Source organism: Populus euphratica, unplaced genomic scaffold, assembly GCF_000495115.2.
Source record: "Populus euphratica unplaced genomic scaffold, PopEup_1.0 scaffold268.1, whole genome shotgun sequence".
Lineage (NCBI taxonomy): Eukaryota > Viridiplantae > Streptophyta > Magnoliopsida > Malpighiales > Salicaceae > Populus > Populus euphratica.
The window spans coordinates 165,166-187,181 of NW_011500025.1; the positions used below are offsets into that span (position 1 = coordinate 165,166).

Sequence of the window (22,016 nt, forward strand, 5' to 3'; positions counted from 1 at the left end):
GTCGCAGTCATCGATATCAAGGATATAATTGCTCATTAATTGCCTGTTTTGTAAGAAAATAAAATTATATATATATAAGAAAAGTAGAACTGTAGAAGAAAGGGAAGAGAGACACAAATAAGTATGTGTGTGTGTGTGTATAAATCAACTATTCTATTCCATTTTTTCTCTAATCTAATGGATTATCTTGGATTATTTATAAATGAGACTATTCTATGTTATATATTTGTGATTTTTGAAGTATTTAAATATAAAAATAGAATTAAATAACTTTTAAGAATTTATAATTAGTATCTCTTAATTAATATTTTCATCATTCTTATTTTTATCCTAGCTAGAGGTGAGGAGAGGTTTACATATTATAAGTATTTCTATATGTTATAATATTAGAATTGTATTAAAAAAAAAGAATAAATATGATCTTGGCTATTTTTATTTTATATATTTTTTTGGGGATTCGAAGCACAAATATTTGAAAAAACCAAACAAGTCATACAAATATTTGAGAGAATAAAACTCAAGATTTGAAGCTTACCAGAGCTCAGATCTCTTTGCCCTCTTATCTTCAAGGTTTTGCTAGAGATATGCCAAATTTCCATGGAGGACGACTCCAGCTTTATTTATAACTTAATCATAATTAATAATCTCCATACCAAGAATAATTAGTATTCATTCCCACACTTCAATTATATTAATTATAGAATATTAATTAGTGACACGATTTTCGTGGGGAAAATAATTAATTGAATTTAATGAAAAATAAATATGGATTCCTCATTCATTTGTGGCAAGCCAACCCTTATTGTCAACCCTTATTTTCTATATATATATATATAAAATAGAAAAATAAATTGGCTAGAACAGTAAAAAATCCAAGTTAATATATTAATTTGATCAATCTACAATCTATATATCTGATGAGATATATTTAATATCTGATTTATTTAAAAATTCATGCTCAATTCATTAATTTTTAAAAAAAATCATTTTTTTATTAAAACATTTAACTTTGATTTTTTTTTAAAATAAAAATCAACCACCTAACATTTAATTTTGGTTTTTTCATTAAAATTTAATTTAATTTAAATTAATTTTTTAATATTTTTTAAATTATTTTAATATGTTAATATAAAAATAAATTTTAAAAATTAATATATATATATAACATCTTGTTATATCTATAAAAACAATCGTTACCCGCCGCTTAGTAACGCCCCTTTTCTTCCTTCATTCATTAGAATTATTAACGGTTAACGCCCAGTTTTGCACGCTTCGCTTTAAGACACGGAGGCTGAAAGAGAGATATGAGTGAATTTTTAAGAAGAAGAAACAGATCTTCTTTACTTTTCTCGTTGTTCTTCCTCTCTGTTCCTCTTCCTTTCTTGTCAGGTTTGTTTCTCTCGGATCTCTCCTTCTCCCTCTCCCCTTTCCTTTTTTCTTTCTTCTTTACCATATTTACTCAAATCTTTCATCACCAAACGAAAAATAAATGCTTCTATTTCTCTTAATTGGGCATGATTTATTTGTCCTTTTAAAATAAATGATAACGCTTCATTTTCCCATAGAACCCATTGAAAAGGGGAAAAAATGAAGGCAATGCATGTAACTTTCAGGGAATTCTATCAGGTTTTCAGGGTTTTTTTTTTTTTTTTTTTCATGTTTGCAGGTATAGCCGATGACTCATCTGGGGCAAAAAATGGCACTATGAAGTCTGATAAGCATGCTGCTTCTACAAACAATACTGGGATCCCCAAGATTGCCATCATTTTGTTTTCCATGGTGGCAATAGGGTTTCTCGCTTTTTTCCTTTTCCAGTTTTGGCAAAAGAAGAAAAGAGAAGAGCAGTATGCCCGTCTTTTGAAGTTGTTTGAAGAGGACGATGAGCTTGAAGTTGAACTTGGCCTTCGGGACTGACTCTTTTATTGTACTTAAAGGTGTCTCTATTATTAAAGCTTTATTTTTTGGTTCCCAGTTGGAGAGATTTTCCTGCTTTTTTCCTAGGTTTCGACTGATTGCTTAATGTGTAAAATGTTGCTCAAAGTTCACATCAAAACATTAAGCTATTTAGCTAGCACATGCTTTGAATGATAGTATTTGTCTTGATGCTGGGTGCCCATCAACCTTATGTTCTGACCTTGGTAATGTTGTGCAGGCTTGAAAGAAACTTGTTCGGAGGAAAAGTTGCTCCTCTGTTGCCAAGATTGGGCTGTGGTGATCCCTGTGTAGAGGTTAGATGATCTTCCAATTGAATTGCGTAATATTTGTCACTTTTCGTGAATTTGAATTCTTTGATTACATAGAGAAGATTAGATTCTTCTTTGAATAAGTTCCGAGGGTCTCATTCCCAGTTTGTAAAAATGATTCTTTGTTCTGATGGACATTGAAGTGTGTAAGAATCATGCATTTTGATGCAAAGCATCTTGAATGAATATATTCAATGTTACTAGAAAGGATGAGTGGATGTAACTTCTTCGATTCTAGCTGCTATTTCGAGCTATTTTTTATCCCATAATGGATGTGTGTGCCTGCTGCTCTCTGGCTCTAGACTTATTTAGTTTCTCTTATTAAAAAAAAAATGAAGAAAATGAAGAAATATGCTTCCAATGTTACAGCCTTAGATGCTTGCTGTGAATGAATATCAACTATGCCAGTGCTGTTCATTTACAGGGATATGCTTCTAATGAGCTCGAAACTTCATAGATTCTGAACCTTTTGTGAATGAATTTATTTTTTATTTACTTCCTTTTCATTTTCCATTTCTTCATGATCTTGGAACTTCATGGATTCTGAAAATTCTCAGGTGAGAATGAAAATGCTTGTTGGCTACATGCATTGTCGGTCTGGTAGGGAACTTGTTCTTTGTGGTTGAAATTTCCCCTGTACACATTTTGTGTCTCCCATCAGCTGCTGAGCAAATTTTTATGAATTTACTGGGCAGCATTTGGTTGCTGAATTTTTTTTAAAAATTTCAATCTTCGAAGCTTTTTTCTGCTTTGCATCCAATCCAAGAAAATGACTTGGATATTCTTGGCCTTGTTTGCAACTAGGGAGAGATTGAAAAGGTGGGCATAAATTTTTTAGTAAACTGTATATTTTTCCCTGTAGACTCATCAATTTCCTAATTTTTTTCCTTGTAATTTAAAAATTCTAGTTGTTAGATTAAAATTTTGAAAACACTCCATTGTTTTCCTTGACCATTTTACTTAAGTTTTAAGCAGAGCAAGTCCATCCTTTTTTGAATTGGTTTGATTTTTTGTATATATATTTTTTTGAGGTCTTGTGTATTTTCTTGTTAGATATTATCACATAGTTCAAAAGAATTAAGAGAAGGAATGAAAAAAAAAAAGGAGCTTTTCCTTAGATTTGTTAGAAATTTCATATTTAGGGATTAGAATTCCACATGTTTCACAAAATAATAAATGTGTTTCTCAATCATGAACAAAAAGCTTACTCCATCGTTTACTCTTGAAAGAGAATTTCTCAACACATGAAACCCTCAAGCCTTCCTCCCCCTAAAATTGTGATGCACATGGTTCATTTTCTTAAAAAAAGAAAAAATAATAATAATAAAAAATTGCAAGTTGGTTGCAATCCCAGAGGGGGTGGTGTTGGTTGTGCTTATAGTTGTCAGATTTATTCAAGAACTGACTTCAAAAAAGTATCAAGTTACTTGGTCACAAAGTCAGTTTTCAAGCATGTTATCCACTTTCATTAAAAACTCGAAACTCCACAACTATGCTTATACCAATAGTACATTCCTCCGTCAAACAGCAATGTTAGAAAACCTTGATTTTATGCGTCATCCACATGTACAGACCTTAATTGTCATCCTACATGCAAGAATATCATCAGGTATTGCAGCATCGGGTGAAGAGAGAGGTCATTTTGGAAAAGTAATTCCTTGTAAAATTGCTATCGATGTTAAGTACTCTTCATTTTGCTGAGAATTTAATGACCTGTTAGGATTTAAAAGCTTATTCACCAAGATATAAGGTTGGAAAGGAACAAGCACTTAGTTTGTCTCAGCAAGACGAGACACTGGTAAAATAAATAAATAAAATCCCTCAAGATTGATCATATTCTTTAATCGAAGGAAGAAAAGGGCCCGTGAAATCAATGGATTCCTCTGATAACTCATTCAACAAAGCATAGCCAAAGATTGATAATGATGCCATTGTAAAAGTATAAAGATGCCTGCTTTAACCATCGTCATTCAAGTGGATTCTTGTTGAGAAATTGAAAGCAAATAAAATATAAAAAATTCTATCACTAGAAATTTAAGACCTCACCGTTTCTCTTTCTTGGTTTGTTTCTTTTAAATCATTAGATTATAATCAAGAATATATTATCTATAGATTATTTCCTTAGAATTTCAAAATGAATAGCTCGGGATAAAGGTAAAAAATATAGCAGTGACATAGAACTACAAGCAATTGTTATGCTATAGATGTTACTTGTGCAAAAAGTCTTTTCAAGTAAATTTAAAGTTACATGACTTGAAATAACCTAACTGAATTGTTGATTATTAGTTTATTTAACTAATGAAATAGATAATTCCATGCTCAAATGAATAATACATGAAAAGAATAGAGATTATTTGATATATGCTAGAGCACATTGAACAAAACTAGTGAAAAAAGATAACCTATGGAAGATTCCAAGCAATCGTGCCCAGAAGAGAGGAGCTCGTTTGCTGAAGGTCAAATGCTCAGCCTCCAAAGTTCCTCCCAGCTTTCTGGGTATAATGCATCAAGAAGCCATTAGGGCTCCAATCAATCAGTTGCTGTCATCAAGCAATGAATAAACGGGGTTTATCTTCCTGTCTTGGCTCGTTTCATTCCTGCAGTGTTGAAGGGTGACGTGCTTGGGCTCATGCTCGGGCTCATGCTCGGACTTTCCTCCCTTAGTGTACCATTTAGCAAAGCTAGTTCCCTTAATTGTTGTTTCTTATAGTTATCAAAGGATTCATCCTGCAGAGAGAGTATAACAACAGTAAAATCAGAAAGCTGTGGCGGGGCCAAGAATTTAACAGCAAAATCAATGAGTAATTCGTGTCCCTACCACAGGCTTCAGGAGGCTTTCTAATATTGTTATTGCATGGTCCAAGCGGGCATTCATTATATCCTCTGAAAATTCAGCCTCCACCAACACATGCAGTGGTTCATTAAGATGCTCATATCCAGGTTTATCTTTAAGTTTTTCTTCCTGGACAAAACTCATAGTCAATCATTGGACTTCCTTGTGCAGTCGACAAATCATTTATCAAAGGAAACCATGACTACTACGAAACAAAAGCTTTATCTTTCATGAGAATTGAGAAATATTAACTGAAGTTCCCTTCTGTAACACATCAAACAAATGGTATGCTTCAAGGCCTTCAAAAAGTGACTACATTAAATATTGTGATTCCTAAATACGAGCAGACCAAAGAACACAGATGAATTAAAAAAAATAATAACATATGAAACTGAATCATGGAAGCTCCATCTCGTTTATATTCATATTTCTGATCAGCTCATTTATAGTCAGATTACCATTCCTGGTCATCTGATCAATTCATTTATAGTCAGATTACCACTCCTGGCCATCAACATAAACTACCAACTCTCCTAAATGAGATTTGAAATCCTGAAAACAGATGACACACTTGATCATGCACAAAGCTCAAAGTAGTACTATTAGATATTCTTCAATGGAAACTGGACCTGTATATGGCTTTAACCCAAACAAAACCAAAAGTGGGAACCAGTTCAGCCCATAGGCTCAACCTTCCAGCCTTTGGACCGAGTTAACAGCAGAAACTGAGGTGCCAACAAGATAAACATTGCATTTACATCTTCCTGGTTTGAACAAATTTCAGTACTGAAGTGGTCAATTTACCATACTCGGGCATCAAAAACCAACAATCAACCATCATATCAATTCATCCTAAAGTAAAACACACATGGTCATTGTGGTAGTTAACAGTGCAAAATGGAAGAGAATACGAGTTAGAAACCAAATTAAGTCTCTTCAATATAATTTCAACAATCCATACATAATGAAATGTGAAGGGGGAAAACAAGACAGAACAGCCATGATCGAAATAGAAATGAAGGCTAGGTATTATACCAGGAAAAAAAAAATTGTGTTTTATGACTCCTTCCATGTACACCAACACGAATACCAAAACCGACCACAAACAACATCAATATCCAGTTACAACTAGATGTGTCACATTTCTGTCATGGGAACCATGGCTTGACTTAGTCAAAACTATGACTAAGGAGCAAATACTGATCAAAACTTCCATAAATACGAATATAAATATTCAAAGTGAAAAGGACATCACTATTAAACAAACTTCACAAAGAGCTATTAATTGGATCGCTACAAATTAACATGTCCCTTTCAGAAAAATTCCATTAGGAGAAAAATAGGATAATAAGACACAGCTACCCATCTCAGTAAGAAAACGTGGAAATCAATGTTACTTGAAACACAAACAGAAAACAGAAATTTCAATTTCAAACATGATATAGTGCATGCAAGTAGCAGCTATAGAGTCATTCACCAAGAGTTCACTTCCGATTCTCCGTGAAGTGCAACCCAACTATCTAATTAATGTAAAACATACTTCTTTGTCAATTCAATTGAAAAGGGAAAAAAACCATAGTCAATCATACCTTTAGAGAATCCTTTACAGAGCCCTTGCCTCTTATATACACCCTACATTCTGTCAAGGCTTCAACTCTTTTTAAGGAGTTCCCTCGTGGTCCCAAGATTCGGCCAACAAAATTATACTGCCAAATTTGGGTTAGCTAGAAATTATAATTAATTCCAATCTCCATTACTTCAAGAAACATCTTTGACTTACATTTGGATATTTGTCAACAGGAACATCGAGTCTAATTACTCTCTTCACAACTGGTGTACTTGAAATTCCAGGGACCCCAGGCCAACCCATTGAAGCAGCTGGTAATGAGGCCATTCTTTGAAGATGCCCATTCTCCTGTAGCATGACATGACATGGTTGAAGTATCAATTATTTTGTTTCAGAAATTACAACTGAGATGTCTTAGTTCGCCTGAAGTGAGATAATTTGGGGCATGGGGAGAGGTGAATTGTTTTTCTCAAGTAAACAACAGAAGGGTTTTGTTCAAGATGGGGCATGGAAGTTAATCCAATCCTAAACAACTCCCTCCCCTCAATGAAATACCATGTTTCTTTTCTTCTAACAGATGGTAACACCATAAGTCAAATAAAATTTCATCGGCAGATGCACTTAGACAACCAAAAAGGTCTAGGACATTTTCCAAGTGATCCAGATGTCTGGAAAAAGCAGACAATCATTGAGTTGCTAATGATACTCATTTGCAGAAAAAATATGATGGGGGTTCAGGTTATCATCCTTAGGATGACAATGACATCAGTTTTATAATTTTATACAACACGGGTACCCCCAGTAGAAGTCACCTACTCATACGATGGTACTTCATAGAATTTTTTTGCAAGTTCAAACAATTTATAGTTTCTCAAGGACATATGTCCGAAAGAAACAATATAGTACACTGCTTAAAGAATCAGGAAAGGGTAAAGTAGTTGGATACCATTCACACATTGATAAATTTCAAGCTTATTGCTTTTATGTCAAGCACTCAAGGTCAACAAACCATCCCATGTGATCAAAAGATAGATCGAGTAGTTAAGATTTGCTCCCTAAAGGGTTTTTCTAATTCCCATAAATCCTCAACAATTTCTAGTTCATTGAAGATGACTTGGTGGTATTACCTTCTGTACAGTCTTATGTTTGCACATTTTCTTCAGTTTCTCAAGGAGAAATGCATGTTAGAGAAATAATGAAGGGTCAAACTACCAATTTCTAATAAAATTAGAGGTAATATGATAGCCAAATAATTGATATTCCAGAACATTTGAAAGAACAGCACAATCAATAATTGATATGGGCAAATATTTACAGGAATAAGTTAAATTGAATGGCTTGGAAGCAGAACACCTCGAGCACTTTTTGTAAGATTGGATTCAATAATGCCAAGTGTTGTGCTCCCAACAAAGTTAACACATACTGCTAACAACCCCTGCAGTAATAGGTAGTATAAAACGCAAGAATGCCAGATAGCAGGATCATCATATGGCAGTTAAAAAGCGAGTCATGTAAAATTTATTTCCTGTATAGCATACCAGGAGTACCCAAGTTGGGCACGAAACCACAAACTCGCGTTACCTCTTTTGGCATAGCAGGCCATCCCTCCAAATCCATCGGCCCTCCATTTGGATGCTGACCTAATGACCTAAATGGACTCTCATGTTCATATCTTTCATGATCTACAAAACCTTGATTGTAAGCTGATGCCCGTCTGATTTCTGAAGTGGCATTAAAGCATAGGAACTAAGTGTGTAGTGTAATAATTTCTAGCAGATCAACTATGGAACCATGATGTATCACTCAAACATACACTTGATGTTTCAACAGACAAGAACAAGCGGGTGCTATAATAAACACCATAAGACAAAGCCATGCATGATGTCTGATGTGTTCCTTAAAAACTGATAGTTCAAGAATTTCCAGCAGATCAACCACGGGCATCATGATTTATAATTCAAACATATACTGAAAATTCCAAGCAGACAAGAACAGGCAAGGTGATAAACCAAAACCACCAACTTCAAGGTAACTATATATGTACCAAAATCCATTATGCAATGTCCTCTGGGAGACAGTATTCAGTTTTTCATCAATTGACTGTTGCAAGATTTCCCTTCCCATTTGTGTGTAAAGTACCCAATCTAGGCCCATCCATGTAACAAAACAAATATCCAGCATGCAATCATCTACTTAAAAATCATAGATTTCATGTACCAGTATAGCATGCGCATCCACATGCAGGTAGATGCAGGTATCTACGCAAACCATGCACATTGATATAAAAATTGCCAAATTCAAAAGATAAGAACACCTGTGATGCTACCAACAAGAAATCATGTATATACCGCATGTATCATGCAAGATAAGTTTGATGCATGTATATACCGCATGTATCATGCAAGATAAGTTTGATTCAATAACCTTGGTAAAGAAGTCTGCAACAAATTGGTAAAACTTGCACAAATGGCCCCAACTTATGCTTCTCTGCTAACAACTCCGCCAAATATCTGCATCAATATACTACCCAAATCACATATGGAAAAACTTGCAAAAAAAATGGTCATGGAAAGAAAATAAGCATCCAAGTATTTACAGCAAGATTAGCATTGTGGGTATGGACAAACTTGTGATGAAAGACATACCGCGATTGACAATGAACATAACAACAGCTATTTAGATAGTAGTTTTTTTCACATTTGAACTGCAGTAGTTGATGTATATTTCAATGGCATGCAGACAGATACTCTTACAATCATTCACAAGCATGACTCTGTGCAAGGAAGCAGGAACAGATATAACAATTCTAATACAAGCTCAGCAATCATGGTTTTAAATATCAGCCATTACATTACACAACCAGCAAATAATTAACAGAAAATCTACATTAGTGGTTTTCAGTGCTAATACTCATACACACTGCATCACATACTTAGTGGCCTATATCCACCGGCTGATATATTGAAATATTCTGAGACCAGCTGGTATCCAATTATTCCAACACCTATTTTATCAGTTGATGTTCCCATCATCCTCATTTTTAGTTTTTTCACCTCTTAGCTCCCCACTAGGGTCTCCGTCCAATTATTTCACCAAAGTTTGTTATTCTAGGTCTACATCAAGTTTGAACCTTGAAATATTAGCTTAAAAAGTCAAAATATAACTTCTTTTTGTTTCTTTCCTTTTTTGAGTTGAAGATTTGAAGACTTCTTCATTGGTACAAAGTTGTTAGGAACTCGCATTTTTTGGCATACTTAACAACCATATGATTATAAATGAAATTGTTAAGAAGTTGATTTCCAGCAGTGATGGCCATGGCAGTTATTTATGCCCAACAAAGGCATCTTCAGCGACTGTCCCTAATTTAAACATGCTACAGCTTCTTATTGTTTTGTTTTGGTCATGGACAAATTTAACCAGGCACTATGCTATGATTTTACTTAAATCTATAGCTCCTCGTTTCAATCTCTTCACTACACTCGAGCACCGAAGCACCCTGCAAATTTAGGGTTGTAATTATTTCTGTAATTTACTCAAATCTCTAGCTCCAACTTTCAATTTCTTCACTGCATCTGGAGCACCCTGCAAATTTAGGGCCTTTATTTGGACTGTGATACATATAAGGATGATTGTATATCCTAATGGCCACATAAGATCTTGTCCCCTGTAACTGTTTCATGTGTAGTAATGACGGAGAGATAAAAGTATCCTTTGTTCGACCATTTAGTAGCTTTATATATGTGGAATAGGTTTTTCACTTAATCAAGACCAATTACAGGTGGAGTGGAGGATTTTTCCATTGTTCAATGATTAAGGGAGGATCTTCTTCTTCCATGGAAGGATTCTTATCCTGATTATCTCTACAAAAATTACGTTTTATCTTGCATCATTCTTTCTCTCTTCTAATAATATATTCTTCTCTTTACCTGACAAATAGCTTGAAGAAGTTTAGTCATATTAGGAAATAAAGGTCCATAGAATGAGCCTAGCTAGAACATAAATGATACTTTATTCAGTTCAGTTGAGTAATTTGATTACAAAGAAGGCAGGCAACTCAACTTAATCTAAACAAATAACAATGGACTTTTCCTTTTAAGCCCGAAAATGATGAAAATGATTGTTGTTTTCATACGAAGCAAAGTGATGTGAGGATGAGAATAGCACCCTAATGACTAGCAGATGCTTGCAACTTAAACACCAAAATGAAAAGAAAAAAAATCAACTTATAAGAAAGAAAGAGCGAGACATGTCAATTAGAACAAAAGGAAGAATAAGACATTTTCTCAAGAGCAAGATAAAACACAGAAAACGTAAGAAGGAACATTTGAAAAAACATCAATGTATAGTGATCCTTTTGACAAGAGAGAGCGAAACACCACGACAAGAAATATTCCCCTAAATCCCCAAATCAACATGTGGTTTTGCAGTAAAATTTTTTTTTTCCTAAAGTTCACTTTCAATAGAGAACAAAAGAAGAGATTTTTCTTCAATTTTGATAGCAAAACTTTTTCAGAATAGAATTTCCAATAAACAAGAATCAAAGACAATCTCTTTCTCTTAAATGCCAGCATGATAGTTTAAAAAACCATAAAACTCCTTCATTTCTGTTCCTTCTTTCCAATCCCATTATCAGATACCCACAAAATGAAAAGAAACACCTAGAAGAAAGGACCCGGAGCACAATACCAACACCATGATCCACCTAAAATAAGTCAAAAATTAAAAAAAACACAAATGATAGCAAACCCCATATGAAGGAGGACCCAAAAATCCATGTATGCAAGCAAAGGAAAACAAGCAAAAGAAACAACCAATAACAAAAAGAGAACAAAGATCAATTAGCACGACAATTAAACATGAGGAGTGAACAAACCAAAAGGGCTTAAAAAACTAACCTTTCAAGATCTGAAGGAAGAGAACTGGACCTCTGAGGAGTAGCATGGTGGACTCCAGAGGGAGGGTACTGAAAGTAACTCCCGGATGGAATTCTCTCTCCCATCGCACAACCACACACACATACAGAAAAGGAACAATATTACAAAGTGTGTAGCTGTTTAAATACGGGAAAAAAAAAATCAGAACATCAGGACAACTGTGACGCTGTGATAACAAGTCAAAACATAAATGAAACAAAAAATAAAACAGAACCAAGAAATGAAAAGAAGAGAGAGAGAGCTTACTGGATGTGGATGGGAGCAGAGAGGCAGCTAGAAGATGAGTGCTTTGCCTTCAGCCTCTCTCCTCTCTTGCCTTTTTATTGTATTGTTGGTTGTTGGGGATGAGATGGAGGAGAGTGTGAAAGGGCTACAGTTTTTTTTTTTTAATATATAAAAATATTTTTATATTAATTTATTATAATAATTGGAAAATACTAATTTTATATTTTTTAAAAGATAAATATACTTTTAAATAGAAACTATACCACTTTTCAATGATTTTTATGATAATTTTTATGATTATGATTTAGAGAAGTAAGTTTAAAACATAACTAAAATGTATGATTTATACAAAATTATAGTATATATTTAAGAATTAAATATTTATAAAATTATATTTAAAAAACAAATAATTTCAACATTTTGTCAAATAGATCCGCTTTGTTGATGGATCTTCCCACATGCAGTGGACCTTTCCTGTTTTCTTTTATTTTTTCAAGGAATTGTTTTTATTTTCTAAAAAAATACAAATATATATATATATATATCCTATGATTTTCTATAAATTAATAAGTTGATATAAGTCGATACCTATGATTTTTTATAAATTAATAAGTTGATATAAGTCGATATGTAGGTGTAATATTAATGTTATATTAATATAATATATAAAATGCATCAATATAAATGTTATTGTAAAATAATATGTCAATATATTGATGGAAGAAAATTCGAGTGGTGTTGATGTTCTTGGAAAGCATACTATAAATATATACAATGGAAAAGAACGTATAACGTAAGTGTGGGGTCGGTCTAGTGGGTTGAAAATTCATGTCTAAGTCTGTTCAACTGTCATCGGTCTCTCCCCCCGTTCATTGGGCAGCTCGATCTCTGTTTATTAAGGTTGTAAATTTCGTTAATTTTTTTTAATTTAATTTAAATGATAAATCTTGATTTTTGATTATTAAGGTTGTCAATTTCTTGTTTCTTTTTTCTTTTAACTTCAATTATAAAATTTGAGAGATGAGAGAGAATATTACTAGACAAAAAAGAAAAAGAAAAAGTAAAAAAATAATCTGAGATTTTTTTATTTGATTTAATTTAAATTTTTTTATTTGATTTTTGAGATCCACAACCCAGACTAACCCAACAAATAAACAACCCGAATATTAGAACAGCCCCGGACCGGGTCGGTTACCTATGAACCCAAGAAGGAAATTTTGCGTGAAGTATATATATATAGACACACCAACCCCCTTTTCCTCTTCCTTTCTCTCTCAAATTCTCAATCCGCACACAACACGCGGACGACAGTCTTTCTTTACCGCTTTACCAGTCCTACTGCATGGCGATTAGGGCTCGATCTCAAAATCAGGGCGCGTAATCCCCCTCGATCGATGCGATTTGAACTCGATTAAGATGTAATCTCACACTAATTTACGACCTTTTTAAACCAATTTGCAAGCCAACTGAGTTTTTTCCTTTTTCGATTCGGTGATTTTAGATTTCTAGGGTTTGTTTCTGTTCCTTTGTTTTTCTTTTCGTCATGAAGGTTGGTCAGTCTGACAAGACCAAAGTGGTGGTCCGCCACTTGCCACCGGGGGTTTCTCAGCCGATGTTCGTCGAGCAAATCGACCTTGCTTTCTCTGGCCGTTACAACTGGCTCTCCTTTCGTCCTGGCAAGAGCAGGTTAGGGTTTTCTTGTTTTTTATTTTATTTTACCTGATTTAGGGTTTTATCTGACATTTTAGTTTCATGTAGTGTGGTCTAGGGTTTTCTGTGCATGCAAAGCTTAGATTAAATTAGGGTTTCTGTGTGCGTGAGGCAGTTCTGCTCATGTTTTGTTATATTAACCATGATCCGTGTAAGGTAGGGTTTGATGGTTACTTTGAATGAAGTTGGATGAGCTTGATATTTTAAAATAGGTTGTTGCTTTATGAATCTTAGGCAACTGTTGTGGATGGGGGAGTTGGAAACTTGAATGGGTGCGAATTTGGAATTAAAGACACTGAGATGGCTCAGAATTACATCCAATTACAAGAGTTATTGCTGGCTTGAATTGAAGTTGTTTTCAGAAGCACGGGGAATCTGAAATGGCTGAATGGGTTGGAGCCTTAATGGACAATCAACTGATTTTTAGAACAAGACGCTTCTGGGTGTTTGTTTTAATGTTTTAGAATTTCAGAGTTGATTGTCTTTGTTGAATCAAACCAGGAAAAACAGAGAATGCTAGGGTTTTTTGCCAACCCTTTAACTGGTGTCTCTCTCTGGTTGTTGGTCGTTCATACTCTTTAACTGGTGTTTCCTTTGTTTGATTGTGATGTTTGTATTACCTTAGCATGAAGGAGTTTGTTTTTCTCCTAACAGTAGAATGTGGTGCAAGTAGCTATTTTTTTTCTTATTCTGTCTAAAGATAGTTTCAAATTGAATATAGGCTGTAACTGTTTTTAGTATTCCCTCTTCATGGGTAACCAGCATTGGAGAATTAATGAAACATTTTGATTCACGAATGTAATTTTAGTTATGGTATTTCTCCTTTTGACTGTTTTATAGCTTCCTTTTCAAAATCTTGTTTGATTCATGTGAAGATAGATGGTTTCAACCCAAATTCGTGTTTTCAGTGAAGTGTGTGATTGATAGTATTTCCTTCTGGTTGTTTCTTAAAATTGTTTCCCAGCCAGAAGCATCAATCCTGTTCTAGAGCCTATATTGACTTTAAAAGGCCTGACGATGTTATTGACTTTGCTGAGTTCTTTAACGGCCACCTATTTGTTAATGAGAAAGGTAAATCTTGAATACTTAAATCTTGCTGCCATATACAAATATCTCTGTATTTAAACCATGGTTTGTCATTGCAGGATCTGATGTCAGATAAACTTTTCTTAACTTATTATTTCATCTATTGTTTAGGCACTCAGTTTAAAGCTATTGTCGAGTATGCTCCTTCACAGCATGTCCCAAAGCAGTGGTCTAAGAAAGATGGTCGTGAAGGCACCATATTGAAAGGTATTTGTTTTTTTTTTTTTGTGGAATGAAATTGAAGAATATTTGTTCCAAGTGAACTTAATATGCCATCACTTTGATATCTGTAAATACAATCATTTCCTTGTTGACATATAGATCCTGAGTATTTGGAGTTCCTTGAATTTATTGCAAAGCCTGTTGAGAATCTTCCAAGTGCTGAAATACAGTTGGAGAGAAGAGAAGCTGAAAGAGCTGGTTAGTCACAAAGATCTTGGAATGTGGCATTTTGAAATTATAGTACTAGAAATAGGGAAAAAAATGAATGATTGGATTGTTTAAATTGGAGATAATTTTTCTTTTAATCTTGCTTGATGTTTTTCCCTTTAACTGGGGAAAAATGAATGATTGGACTGTTTGAATTGAATATCATTTTTCATGTAATCTTGCTTGATATTAGTTAGTCACAAAGATCTTGGAATGCAGCACTTTGAAATTATAGTACTAGAAATAGGGGGGAAATGAATGATTGGATTGTTTGCATTGGATATCATTTTTCATTTAATCTTGCCTTTTTTTTTCCCATGATGTATCTACAGGTGTTGCAAAAGATGCTCCCATTGTTACCCCTTTAATGGACTTTATTCGACAGAAAAGAGCTGCTAAGAGTGGACCTCGGGTATTGTTTGAAATTGAATATTTATGACTGATGTGAACATCATCAATTAATTTGAAGCTGCATTTTTTTTTTATCTCAATTTATGTGCTATTGAGAATAGCTGTAGTTTAAGTGAATTTAGAACAGATTTTTGTTAATTACTATAAATTAATTTACATTGGATTCATTTGGTATGTATGATTACTTCAATTGGACAATTTTTTTCTTGGATTCTAGTAGCAATGACTTTATTTCAGGAAAAAAAAAAAAGACAACTGTAATGCAAAACTAAAAAAATGCCTTAGCTTGAACTTGGGGTTGGCTAATTTCCCAGTATTTTCATTGTATTCACACTGGGAAATTAGCCTGTTAGCTAAGAGATTAGTCCTTGTGTTAGTTCAGATGCTAATGTTTAAAAAATATGTACCATTTATACTCCTTGCTGCAGTTATAAATAAAGGCATGGTGAAAGTAGCTGAAATCTGGAATTAGCATTGCTGTAAGAATATCTTTTCATAGAGTGATGCACACAGGTCTTTGCTCTTGTTTCATGGTTTCAGATGAGTTTAAATTTGTGAAACTGATTTGATTTGATGTGTTTTTCCTGATTGTGTGTCTGTTTGCTTTGCAAATTTTTCTTTGTTCGACTGGTTATCTTATTTGTAACTATAACAATATAAAGTAATTCTGATTTTGGTGACAGAGGATTTTGTCCAATGGGAAACCAAGCAGAAGGGCTGGTGGCAGTGGAAGTCCGAGCTCTTCCTCATCAAAACGAGGTTCTGAGAAGAAGAGAGGTTCGACAACAATGGTACATGTTTATAATGATGTTTTATTCTTGAAGCCACATAGGGGAATGTTTTTCTGAAGTTATTTTACTAGCTTGGATGTTGTCTGTGATTTAAATGATTTTCTTTCAATAGAATTTTGAGCCTGGTACATTCTGCATCCCTTAGCAACACTTGATAAATTATTAAATGGGTCATGATGATTTAAACAAGCTTTGCAAGTGGTTGAAGCTTAAATTAGTCATTGTTGTGGTGTTTAAAAGATGGTGAACATCTGATGTCTTGTTTCTTTGGTATTTTCTGAGCTACTGTTCTGAAATGCTCTGCTAGTTGAAGATGCTGCCTTGAATCTGTCATGTGTTCACCAGAAATTGTAAAATGCGAGGAATAGGGAAAACACTTTACAGAAAATTGAACATGGAAAGGTGGAAATGTTGCTCTATGTGCTTGTTTTCTCGATCAAAACCATGAATTGTATGTGACTGTTTATGTTTTCTATTAGAAAATATCTTGGTATTAATTACCTGTAAATAATAAAATACAAGCTGGTAGAAGTTTGCTGGTTGTTTCTTGCTTGGAACTTGTTGCTTTGTTTGTTGAAGGATTCCATTCCATTTTTCTGTCCTTTGATCCTCAAATGCATGCTTTTAGATGTCCTATTTTAAGTTTGTGTAATCATCTAGAAGCCATAGTTAGTGAATAGTGAGATGTTATATTTTTTAAATTATTAATACTTTCCCCTGTCTAATGGGCAGTATGTCTTAAGGGACACTGCGAAAGGCACAAGTGGAAAAGAGAAATCAATTTATGCGCAGGTTCCCAAGCTAGATGATCGGCGACTATCTAAAGCTGTAACTTTAGGTTCTGGATCTGGGACTGAAGTATCAGAAGAGGAAACTGGTATGATGTGAAACTGAATTTTTAGGTTTTCAATGATGCTTAGACTGGCTACTAAGCTCTTGCCTGTTTTATGGTTTTAAACCTGTATGCTCTTACAAGTTGCATTCAGCTTCTTCTCAATTTGAGGGAATGCAGTAACACTCGATTTAGTTTTTTGGGTGAAGCACTCTTCATTCTCTTTCATATAAAATTGTAATTTTTTGTTCTTGATCTTTCTGAGTATCTTGTTTTCTTTTTGGAAGAAAAAGCTGCTGGTTATCATGCAACTCTTCATGGAAGAGAACATGTTCCCTACTCTGTCATTCATATTTCAAAAATCTGCTTTTAATAATCATTAGATATTTAAATGGGTCTTTTATCTTAGATTACATGTGTATTTTTTATGCTTTTTCCCTTTTATTTTAATATACTTTTATTATCAGTGCTGTCATTAAGCATGGTTTGTTATCAATTTTTTATTCCAGCAGTTTCTGGAATTACTGATACCGGGAAGAAGAAAATCCTGCTTCTGAAAGGGAAAGAGAAGGAGATTTCACTGGTGAGCCTTCCATTTCTCTTCTCCTCCCTTTTTAGTGATTCAATTGGCATATAACACGCTATGGATGGAGAAAGCATGCTTAATGTTTGCAATGCTCCTTGCCCCCTCGTCCTGGAAAATGGTGCAAGAGAGAGGAAAGAGTTTTTTTTTTTTAATAGAGGCACAAAAAATAAGCTAATGCAAGAGATCCTTCTTGGATGGATGCTCTCCAACTAATTTGGCTGCAGTTGGATTGTGTCAAATGAAGTGGCCCAGAATGATTCTGGGTTGCTCTTGATTGAAATAACAATACTTATCCAATGCTGATCAAAATGATGTGAACTGATTTTCTTTCCCGTATCCTGACTGAGTAGTTTAGGAATGTATTTATTTTCTGTTTCCTGCACTAATTCATGCATGGTTGTGTTTGATTGTTAAATGACTCTTTGCCTCTTCTGTCATTTGTTTTATCATGATTACCATGACAGGCTTTAGTTATTTTTGAAACAATGCTTCTCATGGTTATAAATTCTGCAGGTTACTGGCATCACATCCCAGCAACAGAGCATATCAACATCTGATAGAAATATCATTAGTTCGACCGCATTAAAGAGCCAGCGGCATGAATCCTCTGGAAGGGTAATCAAAAGCATACTCTTACACAAGGATTCGCGTCGAATTCAATCCTCTGGAGTCCAGTCTGAGCCACAGATGCAAACCTCAAATCTAGAAAAGGACAAGCGTCCTCCTCGGCCCCCACATACATTGGTTTTGAAGGATGCAAATGGAACACCAGATGACCAGGCTGTTGCGAATGATTTGCATGGTTTTCCAAATGAGAAGCAGGAAAGGCGAACCAGAAATAAAGATAGACCTGATCGTGTAGTGTGGACTCTCCGCAGATCAGAGGGATCCTGTGCAAGTGATGAGTCCTTGTCATCATCTGCATCTCTATCTACACAGTCAGGGTTTGATTCTTCACAAGGTAAGCTATTATTGATCTTCAGCCTAAATATGTTCAGAGTAGTGATATTGGGCTCATCTGGGTTCCTTGCAATTGCAGTAACAAGGTCAAATTATTGTTTATTGTACTCTCATAATACAAGATAGCATATGGCAACATTTGCCAAAAAACCTCAGCCATTTGAAGAAGAAAAAACTTTCAGCAGCAGGATATTGTACACTTGAGTGATTTGTTTTAATAACTCTTCTGTTTTTTTATCTTGTAGTAAACCATGGAGATGTTAAAGTGGACACCTTAAATTTGAGGAGCGGAGAAGTAAAAGCACTTGGAAGTGGGCGGAGTAATCATTCTTCTTTAGATAATGGTTAGATTTTTTATTTTATTTTTTTTGGTTTGGACATTGAACTTATTTGTTGCTTCAGCATCTATATGCCAATGCACATATGTTAATCATTAATACGAGTTGCATGTTTCAACTCAGATGCTTGATTTTATGCAGGATCACAGAAACATTCTGGTCGTCGGGGACCACCACATCCTGTGAAGGATGCTGATGGGTCCACTGTTGAGGGGAAATCCTGTGAGGGATGCTGATGGGTCCACTGTTGAGGGGAAGACTGTTAAAAGAGGTGGTGCTTCTGGTTATGGGTCCCATGAGGTGCTTACACTTGATTTTTGGACGCTAAACCTCGTTGCCATTTTCTGCATTTCTTTCTTGTTTACTGATATGTTGAAGGTCTGCTCACTGAATTTACAGAAGCAAGTCTGGGTTCAGAAGTCCAGTTCTGGTTCCTAGTGTTTTTGAAATGGTAAGTCAATTCTTTTTCTGCTTAAATATTTGGCATGTCTTCTTTTAACTCAAAAACACTCATGATGACACTGCTACAACCTTTACCGTAAATCTTGTGGCCTCTCTGCTGCTGTTATCTTTACCATAAATCTTGTGGCCTCTCTGCTGCTGTTATATAAGCTGAGAATGAAACTGGTTGGAGGAACCTGGAAGGAGGGTTAGATGTAGGGAGGGTGAAGGAACAGGTGTGGTTGGAATTTGTTTTTTGTTCTTGTTTGTCTGAGAAGAAGAAATGGAATGTTATAGTCCAAAGCAAGATAAAGGGACTGTGAATTTGAAATAGCAATTTTAATTCTTCTTCCTTCCTTCCAAAGAACAAAAAAAATCCTTCCAAGAAAAAGAACTGGTATCTCTTCCTCTTCTCATCTTATCTCTTTCTCTTCCCTCTTTTGAGTCTGCATCTTCGTAGTTCCTATTGACATGCTTGGCCATTCAGACCAATGATTATCAACATTTGGCTGGTTTGATAATTGGTACTCTTGACATATGAAAGGATGGATGTTGGGGATCTAAAATCATGTTGTATTTGCATTAAGGTTGTCAAGGGCAATTAATCTTGTTGAATGTGTTGATATAGAAGTCTGCAAACATTTTGATTATGGTTTTATACATTAGATAATAGATGTAAAATTCATCACTGTCGTATATTTAAATTCAGTGGTCATCTGCATCTATTTCTTTCATTACAAAGCAGCCTTTTGCTTTAGCTGGTGGATATCACGTCTATTCCTGCATAGGCCTTTTGCTGAGTTGATGATGTTTCACTGTCTCGCATTACTTCGGCAGTGTATCAGTGAAATTTTGGAGCATGCAGTTGCTGTATGCTGGAGGCTGTCCCTTTCTGTTAGACAGATGATCAGGTGTGAAGTATCAGCAGTGGAGAAGGTTTTTCTTTTGGAAACCTAGAAGAAAATTCAAAGTGGACATCAATGATGCAGGTATTGATGTAATGAATACTTGGGTTGATGAAATCCCGATCTCAGGTCAAAGACGGCTCGGAATGGGAGAAAAGGAGAAAAAGATACCGTTGTTATTATCGTACATAAGACCACAGTTTTTGCCAGGGTGTCCCCTTACTGGGTTCTACTCAACAGAGCAGCCATTTGTGTCCTCATTCTTGCCATTGATTGGATATCGGGATATTCTCTACTTCTATAGGTGGATCTCTTAAGTTAAACTGTATATATATCCACTGCAAATAGTTGCAACCAGGATTCCTTTAGTTGTTATATGTCTCATTAAGCAGTCTGCTATACGCTTTTCGTGAGCATTTGTGTATCGCCCCTGTTATTTTGTAGGGCTTCCTATACTCCGGTTCTTGTAGAAGAGAAGCAAATGTGGGTCTTTTGCAAAAAACTTGGTATGTTGTGAATGGATTTGAGCGATCGGTTAATAGTGTGGATGAATATTGTAACTGGTAGGAACTAATTGGTGCATGTTATGGCTGTGTTGATGACGGTGTTATTAGGCTGAAATGGAAAGTTGCCTTCTTACAACATGATGGCTTTCAATGGTTTTCATACCCATTGAGAATATGCTGTATGCCTTAATGTTTGTTTAAGTTTCAACAGGTCACTGCTCATTGCCTGATGAACAAGTGGTCCTGTGTGGTGATGGCACATGGGGAGAATATGAGGCGGTAAATGTAGGCGCAGTGCAATGGGATTTTCACTGATGTCTTTTTGTATATCTCCTGTTCATGTGCTCTATCATTATGTCATCACAAGTCTGCATTTTTTCAGGGCTTCTCAAGCAATGGATTACTGTATTTGAAGATGCCTCTTCGGGCGTTTGGTTCTCTCTTCAGGGTTGGGAGTCAAAACCTAAATGGAGAGATTTTATTCAAGTTCACCTTTTCAAATCCTACTCGTAGGTCTTAACATGTTTGAAAATTCATGGAAAACATTACTTGTTTTGAAAAAAAAACCTAAATCGCTAATCTATCTTGGAGGACGTTTAACCTGTCTTTATTTTTATCAAATTTTGATTCATTCTGTTCTTTTTTCAAATAGATAAATTTGTGTTCTCTTAATTTTATGATTTTTGTTTCATCCAGCACAAAAGAATATTTTTGAACTAGTTTGTACTGTATTAGTCTTTAAAAAAAAGAGAACATGCCCTTTTAACTAGTTAGATATTGATTTAAAAAAAAAAAATTTATTTATATTTTTGAATTATTTTGATATGTTGATATAAAAATAATTTTTAAAAATAAAAATATATTATTTAAATATATTTTTGAATAAAAATATATTTTTAAAAATAATTGTTACTATATTTACTAAAAAATCATTTACTACTATATTTTCTTCAACTAGTGATCTAATTTTTGGCATTGAAATTTATCAAATTATACTGATTTCTATTGTTTAATTTAAAATTTAAAGGCATGGTTAGGAGTCTGGTGAAATGTTTTTTTTTAAAAAATGTTTTGTTGTTAGGAAATATATTAAAATAATATTTTTTATTTTTTTAATATCAATATATTAAATAATTCAAAACTGAAAATAAAAAATTTTAAAAAGAAAGTTGGAAAGGCTAAATTAAGGAAGTTTTTAGAAAAGCTGTTGAAGCTACTT

The 22,016-nt window shown here is 34.4% G+C and overlaps 3 protein-coding genes across 7 annotated transcripts; 2 read left to right on the forward strand and 1 right to left on the reverse strand.

Annotated features, from left to right (window-relative positions):
• The first annotated feature begins 1,219 nt into the window (after nt 1-1,219).
• LOC105142110 (uncharacterized) lies at nt 1,220-2,542 on the forward strand. Its single transcript, XM_011049580.1, has 3 exons — nt 1,220-1,389; nt 1,667-1,934; nt 2,153-2,542. The coding sequence occupies exons 1-2, from the start codon at nt 1,305-1,307 to the stop codon at nt 1,912-1,914; spliced, it is 333 nt and encodes a 110-aa protein (XP_011047882.1). The 5' UTR covers nt 1,220-1,304; the 3' UTR covers nt 1,915-1,934; nt 2,153-2,542.
• Nucleotides 2,543-4,454: 1,912 nt separating this feature from the next.
• LOC105142112 (KH domain-containing protein At1g09660/At1g09670-like) lies at nt 4,455-11,937 on the reverse strand. Its single transcript, XM_011049587.1, has 8 exons — nt 11,824-11,937; nt 11,539-11,693; nt 9,068-9,153; nt 8,225-8,364; nt 6,857-6,991; nt 6,666-6,782; nt 5,062-5,205; nt 4,455-4,970 (listed from the first exon to the last, which is right to left on the reverse strand). The coding sequence occupies exons 2-8, from the start codon at nt 11,640-11,642 to the stop codon at nt 4,812-4,814; spliced, it is 885 nt and encodes a 294-aa protein (XP_011047889.1). The 5' UTR covers nt 11,643-11,693; nt 11,824-11,937; the 3' UTR covers nt 4,455-4,811.
• A 1,114-nt stretch (nt 11,938-13,051) lies between these two features.
• Nucleotides 13,052-20,935, forward strand: LOC105142111 (regulator of nonsense transcripts UPF3-like). Of its 5 annotated transcripts, none has more exons than XM_011049581.1 (15): nt 13,052-13,488; nt 14,477-14,583; nt 14,710-14,805; nt 14,920-15,018; nt 15,360-15,439; nt 16,122-16,229; nt 16,962-17,106; nt 17,571-17,644; nt 18,161-18,608; nt 18,853-18,951; nt 19,087-19,122; nt 19,163-19,245; nt 19,345-19,396; nt 19,671-19,680; nt 20,225-20,935. In XM_011049581.1, the coding sequence occupies exons 1-13, from the start codon at nt 13,346-13,348 to the stop codon at nt 19,381-19,383; spliced, it is 1,557 nt and encodes a 518-aa protein (XP_011047883.1). In that variant the 5' UTR covers nt 13,052-13,345; the 3' UTR covers nt 19,384-19,396; nt 19,671-19,680; nt 20,225-20,935. The 5 variants fall into 5 exon arrangements, with proteins under 5 accessions (XP_011047883.1, XP_011047886.1, XP_011047885.1 ...); XM_011049584.1 differs by having other exon boundaries at nt 18,182-18,608; XM_011049583.1 differs by having other exon boundaries at nt 17,574-17,644.
• The last annotated feature ends 1,081 nt before the right edge of the window (nt 20,936-22,016 follow it).

What these genes read in the sequence shown, in the direction of transcription:
- LOC105142110 (XM_011049580.1), top strand. Translation starts at nt 1,305, where the DNA reads ATGAGTGAATTTTTAAGAAGAAGAAACAGATCTTCTTTACTTTTCTCG. An exon ending in TCCTCTTCCTTTCTTGTCAG is followed by an intron (nt 1,390 to 1,666) that starts GTTTGTTTCTCT and finishes TCATGTTTGCAG; the next exon opens with GTATAGCCGATGACTCATCT.
- LOC105142112 (XM_011049587.1), bottom strand. Translation starts at nt 11,642, where the DNA reads ATGGGAGAGAGAATTCCATCCGGGAGTTACTTTCAGTACCCTCCCTCT. An exon ending in CTGTAAAGGATTCTCTAAAG is followed by an intron (nt 5,206 to 6,665) that starts GTATGATTGACT and finishes AGTTTTGTCCAG; the next exon opens with GAAGAAAAACTTAAAGATAA. An exon ending in AAAGCCTCCTGAAGCCTGTG is followed by an intron (nt 4,971 to 5,061) that starts GTAGGGACACGA and finishes CTCTCTCTGCAG; the next exon opens with GATGAATCCTTTGATAACTA.
- LOC105142111 (XM_011049581.1), top strand. Translation starts at nt 13,346, where the DNA reads ATGAAGGTTGGTCAGTCTGACAAGACCAAAGTGGTGGTCCGCCACTTG. An exon ending in AAGAGAAGGAGATTTCACTG is followed by an intron (nt 17,645 to 18,160) that starts GTGAGCCTTCCA and finishes TAAATTCTGCAG; the next exon opens with GTTACTGGCATCACATCCCA. An exon ending in TCATTCTTCTTTAGATAATG is followed by an intron (nt 18,952 to 19,086) that starts GTTAGATTTTTT and finishes GATTTTATGCAG; the next exon opens with GATCACAGAAACATTCTGGT.